This window comes from Rissa tridactyla, chromosome Z (genome assembly GCF_028500815.1).
Source record: "Rissa tridactyla isolate bRisTri1 chromosome Z, bRisTri1.patW.cur.20221130, whole genome shotgun sequence".
Classification (NCBI taxonomy): Eukaryota; Metazoa; Chordata; class Aves; order Charadriiformes; family Laridae; genus Rissa; species Rissa tridactyla.
The window spans coordinates 22,632,828-22,643,569 of record NC_071497.1 but is presented as its reverse complement, the minus strand read 5'-3'; the positions used below and the strand labels follow the sequence as shown (position 1 = coordinate 22,643,569).

The 10,742-nt window shown below is 44.0% G+C and overlaps 1 protein-coding gene across 3 annotated transcripts in view; it reads right to left on the bottom strand.

Annotated features, from left to right (window-relative positions):
• Window positions 1-7,068: 7,068 nt before the first annotated feature.
• The window catches only part of GRAMD2B (GRAM domain containing 2B), a 42,916-nt gene continuing 39,242 nt past the window's right edge, over window positions 7,069-10,742 (bottom strand). For all 3 annotated transcript variants that reach the window (XM_054185190.1, XM_054185191.1, XM_054185192.1), the window contains exon 14: window positions 7,069-8,353. In XM_054185190.1, the coding sequence (XP_054041165.1) occupies window positions 8,312-8,353 (42 nt within the window). In that variant the 3' untranslated portion in view covers window positions 7,069-8,311. The remainder of the gene's footprint in view (window positions 8,354-10,742) is intronic.

The following is a 10,742-nucleotide window of genomic DNA, read 5'->3' as shown; positions in this document are numbered from 1 at the left end:
CCATGGCTCCTTGGGGAAGCACAGGGGTACAGGGCAGCTGTACAGAGAAACTGCCTCAGAATATTCTTGCAGTTTCCAATGTTGCTTCACTTTGCTTGGAATGAAATTACAGAAAACAATAGAGGGGAAAAAGTAGTTGTGTCAGCAAAACTAAAATATTATTTCAGGCATTGCTCGACAGGCCTGTCTGATACTGGGCTGTCTTAAAGACTCTTCTTCATATATCTGGTAGGAAATTAACTATTTTTGGATAAGTTACTATTTAGCAGACCACCTTTTGAATCCAGGTTACATCTGGTAGCACAAGAAGGGAAATGGAGGCAGAGGATGGGCCATAAGCAGAAAGAAGCAGTAACTAAATATGGGAGCTCTCAATAGCCAGGTCTGAGCACCCTCAAAATGAGGGTCCTAACTCTAATCCAACTCTTGTGCTCGCATTAGTTCAATTAGAACCCAAACCACAAATTCTTTTCATGGGGGGAGTTACTGCGATGGTCAAAGCGTGATTTCAGAACCAGAAATGTACGAAGGGACTTGGAAGAGAAGTGTGGAAGATTTGTCCCCACAATCAAGAAGTTTAAGTCTTTCAGTTCAACGGCCATCTTCCTTATAGCCATTACCTTTGATCAGAGTCTTTAGAAGGCTGACCATTTCCAAATCAGCTAATGTGGATTTTTATTTTTTTCATGCGTGCTGTTAGTGGCGTCACTTAGAACTGGTTTTGGGGAAAACGTAGTGCGAAGGACATCTCTTTGCACTAGTATCAGAAGCCAGTGTCATAAAGCATTTATTTGTCACATGATTCATCTGTGAGGGAAAGTCCATGGTTCAGTACATACGTCGTGGAAACAGCTGTTAGTATAAGCTGACTTTCTTCCCACCTTGCCCCTGCTCCAGAAAGCGGCCACGTGTGCGTATTGCGGCGATAGCGGGAAGGATTCAGACCTGTATTTTGTTCTGCGTGCCAGGTGCAGCATGGAGGGTTATAATTAAGTTACTCATTACCTTTTCTGTTTGGAAGGAGCTCTTATCTATCTATCTGTAGATAGCATGAAGAGCTGGTTTTTAATTTTGTACTTGACAGCACATTGGAATGATTTTCCTTTAATCTCCTGCTAAGCACTGCTAAAATGCCTAGTCAGTGGAAAATTACCTTATCAATACCATTAAGTGAGAACAGCAGTTGAAGAGGCCTTTATTGTACAGCCCGAATTACCAGCATTGCCAAAGGCTAATAAATCCTTGTTATGAAGCTTAATGTAGAATGTTATACCTCCAGAATACGATGCACTTACTGCATCATCATGCATCATAGCACGAGCTTGCTGTTTGTTATGCAAAGCCTGGGAAAAGATATCTTTTTGACTTTAAGAACACAATGAACTTTTAAGCAGTATCTAAATGAACTCAGTACAGAAATTGGCAAGGCAAGAAGGTCACATACACAATGAAATAGCTTGGCATGGGGCTCCACACACAATGGACAAAAGAAAAAAAAATGTGGAGGGAGGAAGAGCTATCTAGAGTGAACTCACAGAGGCTGGCAGCGAGCAAGCCTAGTCAGTATGAAACGTCTATGGAAAGCAGTAATTTTCTAGCACGCTCTCTGCAAGGACGTAATTTCCAAGTATTTTGGCACAGATGACTACTTAGTAAACAGACATCCAACTCAGGGTGGTTACTCCTTCCACCAACAGCTACACTTTTGGAGAGCTGTTTGGACCTTCCAGAAGATTTTTGGCACAAATACTGCCCATTGTGGGGAAAAAAGGTAAAGTGATTCAGGCAAAGCATTTATAAATTTAATAGGGGATGGCTGGAATATTCTTATACATCCTGTATTAGAAACACAGCCTTAGAATCATAGAATTGTAGAATCACAGAAATGCCTGGGTTGGAAGGGACCTTTCAGACCATCTAGTCCAACCATCAACCCAACTCTGACAAACCCCATCACTAAACCGTACCTCTATGCACTATGTCTACCCATCTTTTAAAAACCTCCAGGGATGGTGCCTCAACCACTTCTCTGGGCAGCCTGTCCCAGTGCTTGATAACCCTTTCAGTGTAAAATTTTTTCCTAATATTCAATCTAAACCTCCCCTGGTGCAACTTAAGGCTGTTTCCTCTTGTCCTATTGCCTGTTACTTGGGAAAAGAGAATGACCCCCACCTCTCTACAATCTCTTTTCAGGTTGTTGTAGAGAGCGATAAGGTCTCCCCTCAGCCTCCTTTTCTCCAGGCTGAACAACCCCAGCTCCCTCAGCCACTCCTCATAAGACTTGTTCTCCAGACCCTTCACAACTTCGTTGCCCTTCTCTGGTATTGCTCCAGCACCTCAATGTCTTTTTTGTGGTGAGGGGCCCAGAACTGGACGCAGCACTCGGGGTGGGGCCTCACCAGCGCCCAGTACAGGGGGACAATCACTGCCCTAGTCCTGCTCACCACGCTGTTCCTGATACAAGCCAGGATGGTGTTGGCCTTCTTGGCCACCTGGGCACACTGCTGGCTCATATTCAGTCATCTGTTGACCAGCACCCCCAGGTCGTTTTCTGCCAGGCAGCTCTCCAGCCGCTCTTCCCCAGCTTGGGGAAAGCTTCGCTAGCATACGATTGCCTGGAATTCCTGCTCGAATTCTGCTTGCTAAAATGCTGCAGCCTGTAAATCATAATAGAGACAATACCAGCTACGGGAGAAAGACAAAAGCTTCTGATTATTATACCAATCCTGCTGGTATCCTCTCAGAGGACTTTCCTAAGCAGTTGCTTCTTGGGATCACCCCCAACAGCAGGTGTAGACAAGGGCTCCTAACCACGGCCCTGTGAGGACGTAGGCCTGGTCACACAAATCCTTTTAGATTTAATCTAAACTGAGCAGGCACAGTCTCGCTGGCCAGCTTGGCTAAATGGGAACTGGAGGGTCAGTAGAAGCCACCAGGAGGAAACCCAGAAGGTCTAGAAAAACAACTATAAATGTATCAGTGAAATGCCTGTATTTTGGTATTCTGGACAGGTATAGTTAGAGGCATTGTAACATTGTGTGAAGCTCAGGGAATAAACTCTACCAAATGCTGCTGAGTTAGTGCATATAGTGTACATTCTTTTAATATATGCATTTTACTGTTTTGTTTTTTTTTTTGTTAAAATCCAGGAAGGCTGCTGATAAACAAGGAATAGCTGAAGAGACAGTTAAATGAAATTTATGCATATATTTTGTTGTGGCTGTTCACTGAACAACAGGCTACCATGAAGCTCTATAGTTATAAAATAGTATTACGCTGATTTTATAACCCAAGAAAGCGAAAAACACCCGTCCCTTTTGTAAATTCTCATTACGTGGAACCATGTTTAGCAGAAAGCTCCACTGGGTTCAAACCATAAACCTAGAAGTGTCAAAGGAGATCAGTCAATTTTCCCTCTTGAGCAAATCTGCATGTCAGACTGAGGCAGTCTCAGCAGGCAAACTGAAAGCAGATGTTGGCAAAATCCTTTCAAACGACACTATTCCTCTCCTGTTTATAGAAGCACACACAGAGGCACTGAGCACAAAAGGAACTGTTTGCTTAGTTTAACTGTTTGCTCAGTTTTCTGTCTAAATAGCCAGCTTTTTTACGATCTTTATTGCACGTCACACCTGGTCTGTAAATGCAGTCTCCCGTGTCCTTGGGAGTAACACCTCGCTAGCAGCTGCGGCTGAACCAGCTGAGCAATGGCCCGCGAAGGCCTGGATAACACCAACCCGGAGACTGATTTAGCGTTTGTCAGCTGACTATTAGGTGGAAACTTGGAAATGGAAGTGCAGGCATGGCACGAAGCGGAGAGCATTACTACACACCTGCATGAAGCTTCATTCTGGTGAAAGCAGGGATAGTATTAAATTCAAACACATGCACACACACACAAAACTCTTCATCTTTTCTGCAAAAGCTAATGGGAGTTCCTGCCTTCCATGTTCTGCTGAGTGGGGGCTTCCCCTTCTTAGAGCGCTAACTGCATCCTTCACACCAACAGTATCATAAACTTGATACTCGTCAGCCCAAGCCAGTTCAGGCAACTAATTTGGCACAAAATAGCGCCTTAACCCAACCAGCCTCTCCAAACCCACATTACTTTTCCCCTCTCTCCTTTCTGCTATTTGTGAAAATGCACAGAAAATAACAGCTAGGAATACAGAAGAGGGGAAACGTGGAAATTCGGACTCTTCCTCTTGACAGCAGCCTAAATGTAGGTGAGTTCCAAAACATCAGGAAATCATGCCTATAATATACTTCCATGTTGTCCCTCCCCCCAGCGACTATTAGCCATTTGGTACATGTTCATACCAGTGAGGTAGAGAAAACCCTTTAGTTTCGCCAGGCCAGGATGTAAGGAGTCCACTTGCTGGACTTTGGCAGAACGTATGTGGAAAAGCCAGGTCTCGCCTATGGCTCCTACCCACAACCACCACCGTGTCCTGGGGGTTTCCTCAAAATTCATTTTCTGAGAAAGAAAATCAAGCAGCCTTTTGTTTGTTTGTTTGTTTGTTTGTTTGTTTGTCTCCCTTAGAATAAGCACTCACATGAACTGAAGAAGGCTGGGCAAAGACTGCTGAGAAAAAATAATTGGGTCACCAACTGCAACTAGAGAAAACCTTAGTGATGTGCCCCTGTTGCCTACCACACAGTTCCAAAGCATCTTACCAGAACCTGATACTATTGCTAGGTCCTTCAAGGTGAGGGAAATCCAGCTTTTTTTTCCAGCCTCCATGCTGTGAGGGACAACAGACAAACAAAATTGGAAAAACAAAACCAAAAGAAATAAGAAAATTGGCCTTTAAAATCAGGTTTCCAGGCAGCCTATGCAGCGAATTATGTGATCATTATTAATACCGTGTGCTAAACATTTGGTGTAGATTTCTGACTTCCCTGAAGTCGCACATCTTTCCTACCTGTTCCTGCAATCACCTTGACAAGCAGAAAAAACCCTCCTCGTGGTCTTTGTTTGCTGAACCTACTACCAATGCTGGGAGGAGAAGCCCCCTTACTCTTTGCCTGACTCCCATCCCGCTGGAAGCATCTTTTCCTTGCTCATCACCACTGGTGTTACTTCCCTCCCGAACACGACTGGGGCAAACCCCTCCTCTGCAGTCACAAGGCTGAACCACAGGATCGAATACACTGCACTCACAGTTCTAAACTTTGCCCCCACAGGGTCTTGAGCATGCATCTTGTCTCCCAGTTTGGAAGTACCGCGGTACCACGCACCACCCAACGGTGCACCAATTTCCCAACACTATGACATCTTCCCTCTAGGAAAAGGGGGACTGAGGGCAGAGAGGAGGTGGCCACACCGAATCGGCATCAGTGAGCTGGTGTGACTACAGCGTCACTAGCACTAAGCACCACTTCTTTCTATGGACTGTAATTTGCTTGTCCTCTGTTTGAAAAGCGCTGTGGCGCCTTCGTGCAGACTCGCCTCCCCTGGCATGCTGCCACAACAGGCTAAAGGGCACGCATCCACCTCCGATTACTCATTCACTCGGTTATTATTTTGTTCCCTTATGGCTAATGATAAGGGGTGAGCCTGCCTGCTTTATACAAGGTGCATGCCAAATGTTCTCTCTTCCCGCCTTGTTTTAGAATCACAGAATGGTTTGGGTTGGAAAGGACCTTAAAGATCACCTAGTTCCAACCCCCTGCCCTGGGCAGGGACACCTCCCACTAGACCAGGCTGCTCAAAGCCCCATCCAGCCTGGCCTTGAACACTTCCAGGGATGGGGCATCCACAGCTTCCCTGGGCAACCTGTTCCACTGCCTCACCGCCGTCACAGTAAAGAATTTCTTCCTGATATCCAATCTAAATCTACCCTCCTTCAGTTTGAAACTGTTACCCCATGTCCTATCATTACACTCCCTGATAAAGAGTCCCTCCCCGTCTTTCCTGTAGGCCCCCTTCAGGTACTGGAAGACTACTATAAGGTCTCCCCGGAGCCTTCTCTTCTCCAGGCTGAACAACCCCAGCTCTCCCACGCTGTCCTCATAGCAGAGGTGCTCCAGCCCTCTGATCATCTTCATGGCCCTCCACTGGACCCTTTCCAACAGGTCCACGTCCTTCTTGTGCTGAGGACTCCAGAGCTGGACGCAGTACTCCAGCTAGGGTCTCACCAGAGTGGAATAGAGGGGTAGAATCACCTCCCTCAACCTGCTGGCCACCCTTCTTTTAATGCAGATCAAGTTGCGGTTTGCTTTCTGGCCTGCAAACATGTACTGACGGCTCATGTTGAGCTTCTCTTTCACCAACAACCCCAAGTCCTTCTCCCCAGGGCTGCTGTCAAGCCATTCTCTGCCCAACCTGTATCTGTGCCTGGGATTGCCGTGACCCAGGTGGAGGACCTTGCACTTGGCCCATAGCAAAGCACATCCTTGCTGATGTAATAGAGTAGTAGGCTAACTCAGTTCAGCTGCTGGATGTAATCAGGTTACCTTGAAGTTCCTTTGATAAAGGTGACGTGTAGCATCAATTTTTAAACCATAAACAGAATTACAGGCTTCTGTTATCGATATGGAATTAAAGGGAGGGAAGTAGAGAAGAAGGGAGAGGATGAGGTCAGCATTCAAAATATTGCATAAGCTGTGTAACTGGGGAAGAAGAGAGTAGGGAAAAGGATGGGGGAAAAAAAGAAAAAAATAACTTATTTCAATAGCTTTCTTGTGAAACTAAGTATTCCAATACTCTCATGATAGCTGAGGAAGGAAAAGCAGAGGGAGAACAGTCAAATCTGACAGATTTCTGACAGACCATGCTCAGACGGAATCTTGAGCCAGGCAGGCACATTAGAGAGCTATCATTCCTCGGAGCTCTGGGGGTCAAATTTGCTCCTACCTTTGTCACTGCAGCCTGGGAAGACCTTGAGTGAAGCTGAGTAAGAGGAAGCACATCAGCAGGATGCAGTTCCTAACTCTTCGTGTTGGGCACAGGGTATTGCACAAACTTTGTACTGTGAGGTATGAGCCTACTCAGATTGTGAGCATCACGTTTGACTAAAACTGATGGATGGAATTGGTTTCATCCAAATTACAGTAACAAGTCACTTGTTTCAAAAAAGTTTATTTAAACAAAGTAGGTACATTTCACAGAAATGGTTATAAAATGCATAGCATATTATAAACAATACTGTTACTTTACAGATACTACTTGTTATTATCCTAAATATTGCATTTTAAAAACTAACCAGCCTGCTTGGTGAATCAGAAAGCTAAAAATCCCCAGTTATCCTATCTTAGGCACTGTGAAAAAAAATAGTATGATATAACAAAGCAGGTGTCCATTTCTTCATTCACTCTACTGATTGTTTGTATTGCTGCATCGTTAATTCGCCGGTGCCTATTATGTGGAAAGATACGGTCCCTGGAGTCACGTACCAAGAACAGATTTCCATCAACTGGAGCACAAATTCCACTTGCTCAGCCAACCAAAACCCCACGCAATGCCAAGGAAAGCTGACTGAGGGTCTTCACACCAATTAACTTAATGGACAGAGACCGCATGAGTGGACCAAAAACGTAGCAGTTTTTCCTAAGTTTTGCAGATAAGTCACACCCATACTGCTATTCATAAGTAACTTGACTCTAAGTTGGCAAGTCCGTACATACTTCAAGCTTGACTTCAATGGAAACTGAATGCCCAGTGGAACAGACCTTACCCTCAGTGGTGACGCAATGCCACAGAAAGTGGAATTGAGCCCTTTTACAGCACCTGAGAACTGAGCACACCTCAAACATTCAGTACTTCACATAACCAAATCCAGAGGTGTCTGTTTTCTGATCTTTGGGATGCCAGGGCACAAAGAAGTAAAAATGAAGAGCACAGCACTGATTCATAACCATAGCTGAGACAGATACCAGCTCGTTCACATAACACTTCAGTGCATGAGTCATGACTGAAATTCTTCCTATTTGCACTTCTATGACAATAGGCAGAAAGTAAATGCTGAGGTAAAAGGAGTTGCACTAAGTTTGCACTGGTGTAAGCAAGTCTAGAATCAAGCAAGCTATAAAATCCATTAATTCACACACAACAGAGAAAGAAAAATCCCCTTATTTTCAAAACATATAGATACATGTAGATCAAAACATGTATGTTTTCAAAACATATAGATACATGCTCAAGAATAAACTGACTTTCTGCATTATGACATGAGCTTTACAGTAGTTTAAGCTTGGCTTGGACCGAAAACAAAGAAACCTGAACTCTGGCCAGCAGAGTTCCTTTGGAACTGTTCATCAAGAGAGAAGAATGAGGTCTGAAGCAGTCCAAGAACATTGCATCGATGTTTCACTCACCATCTTCAAGTAGTTTTTGTAAGTTGTTCTGTATCTTAGAAAAAGAGAGAAAAATAACTGGGAGGCAGGAAGTGTTACACCGCATTTAAAAAAATGAAAAAATAAACTCAAGACATACTCTTCAATATACTCTGTGTGTGCATGTTAATTCTGCCACAACTGTTCATACCAATGGTATTCATGTTAAACGCTTCCTGCACTAGAGTCAAAGGAAACATCTGGATACAATCAGCCAGCAGCACACCTAGCTTTCATATTATGAGTATCTCCTGCAATTTCCTCCTACAGATTCTCTCGTTCTTTAGGTATGAGAAAATAAGGTAGAAAAAAACTAGAGCTAGAAAGAAAAGGACAAGAAACCCAACTATTTTGAACTTGATCAAAACCCAACACAAGCCTCAAACTTCAAAGTCACAGCTCTTAGGTTTAAGTGGATAATCCAAATAGTTTTGTAACAGGTTCAGCTCCACAGCCAGCTATGACGTGTGCGCAGCAAAATAAGGTTTTTGAACCATTAGCAGACATGTCCCATTTGCCAGATTCAGTGTCCTGATTACGGGTTATCTTCCCCTTGTTACACTGAAGGCAATGCCAGCCAGTCGCATCAAGGATGATTTGCGCAGACCTATTTTACACAGCCTATTTATACACCTTTCATCTCCTTGTCCTTAAAAGCAGAGAGGGGGGAATATAGTGGGTCACATTGCCTGGCACACACGTTCTTGCTATCTTAATAACGAGCAGTCACTGGCTACAGAAGGTTTAGTAACAGCTACTTTCAGACTGTAATCTGAGGAGCCATTGTATTTCCGGTTCAAGGATACCATTTCTTAATCCTACCTCATGATTTCTAGCCCAGATGCACACCTTTTTCAAGAGGGGCATTTGGGGGAAAGGAAAACAGTAAGATGCACCTGATTTTATAAGAGTCAGCGCATACATAGGAATTTCCTTTTAACAAGCTACATTAGAGTAAGGGAATGAGTAACTTTAGGTGATGTTTTCCCTCCCCCAATTTAATGCTTTATCCTGTGATACACGTGGTGCATTTTAACTACCTGCTAAACACACTTAAATGCCAAAGCAAAATTCTGCTAAGCCAGATTCCTGGTAATTCCTTGGCTCCAAGTATGAAGCAGAGCTTGTAAAAATCACGAGGTTGCACTGAAAACGTCATTGTAACATACTCTTTGCACTGAACTTTTTTTATCTGGAGAATAGTTTTTAGTTTTTAACCTAGATAATTTCTGTGCTCTAGTTTACAATGCAGTGGTCTCACAGGAAATGAGGGGAGAGTCAAAAGTTATGCTGGAACCTTTATGCTACCTTTGCTGCTGCAGCCAACTGCAGACAACTACTAGCACTTTTCACTAAGGCACATGAAACAGTTAAGCAACTGCAGTAACTTTGCTCAGAGAATATAAAACTATTCGATTTATAGCAGTTTTGCAGTGCAAGAGTAGGGTCATACATCCTGTTATAACCACTGCTCATGTAGATTAGAAAGGACTGGGATGTGGCAATATTCAGCTACAGGCAATACTCATTTAGCTTGTATGCACAGCAAGTGGATTGTGTCTTGAGTACTTGGCAAATACAAGGTAAGACTTCAAGGGTCCAATCCTGCAGACACTATCTGAAAAAAGCACATGACTTAAGATTCTAATTCAGGACAGCAGGCCATTTCTCTGGGAATAGCTGAATGATCCAACCATCCAGCTGCTTCTTACTGTGTGTCCAAGCAGAGACTATATAAGGGAGTGGGAAAGTGCCCAGCCCCGCTGCAAAGGGCTGGCTGGCTGGCTTCCCACTGGAATGAAGCGAGGTCTCCCATGAACCATCTTGCCAGTTTGTCCCAGACAGCTGGAAAGCAGTAACCTCTTCAATGACCCAACCTGGCTAAAGACTGTATCTGGTAATCATCTGGTAAGCATTTTCCCCTTGTATTCATATTGTTATTATCCAGAGCATACGGAGAGGTTATGCTAGCAATATCACTCCAGACTTCTGCAGCAAAGAGGGTGGAGAGGTGAGGGGAAGAAACCTCTTTTTGACAGTCTTTGTAAAGCCTACACCACACAGGTAAACAGTGATATTATATAATCCTACCTTTATGCTAGTTGAGAAACTTGGTTTCAGAAAAAAAGGTGTTGAAAGACCTTGGCATACACTGAGTTTTAGAAACAGAGGTAAAAATAACCCATGTGACTTAAGCACATAGGAATTCAAGTAACTTCTGTTTTTGCTCCACTAATACTTTTTTCCATGCTTGGACAGTGTATGTGTTCCATTTCACACACCTATACCAGGTGCAGTTGTCAAGGTTTGGGGGCAGGGGCAGGGAGCGGCAGAGGCAGTTGCTGTGGGAAGAGGACACGTGTCCACACTACAGCCCGTGGAGAACCCATGGCAGAGCAGGCAGT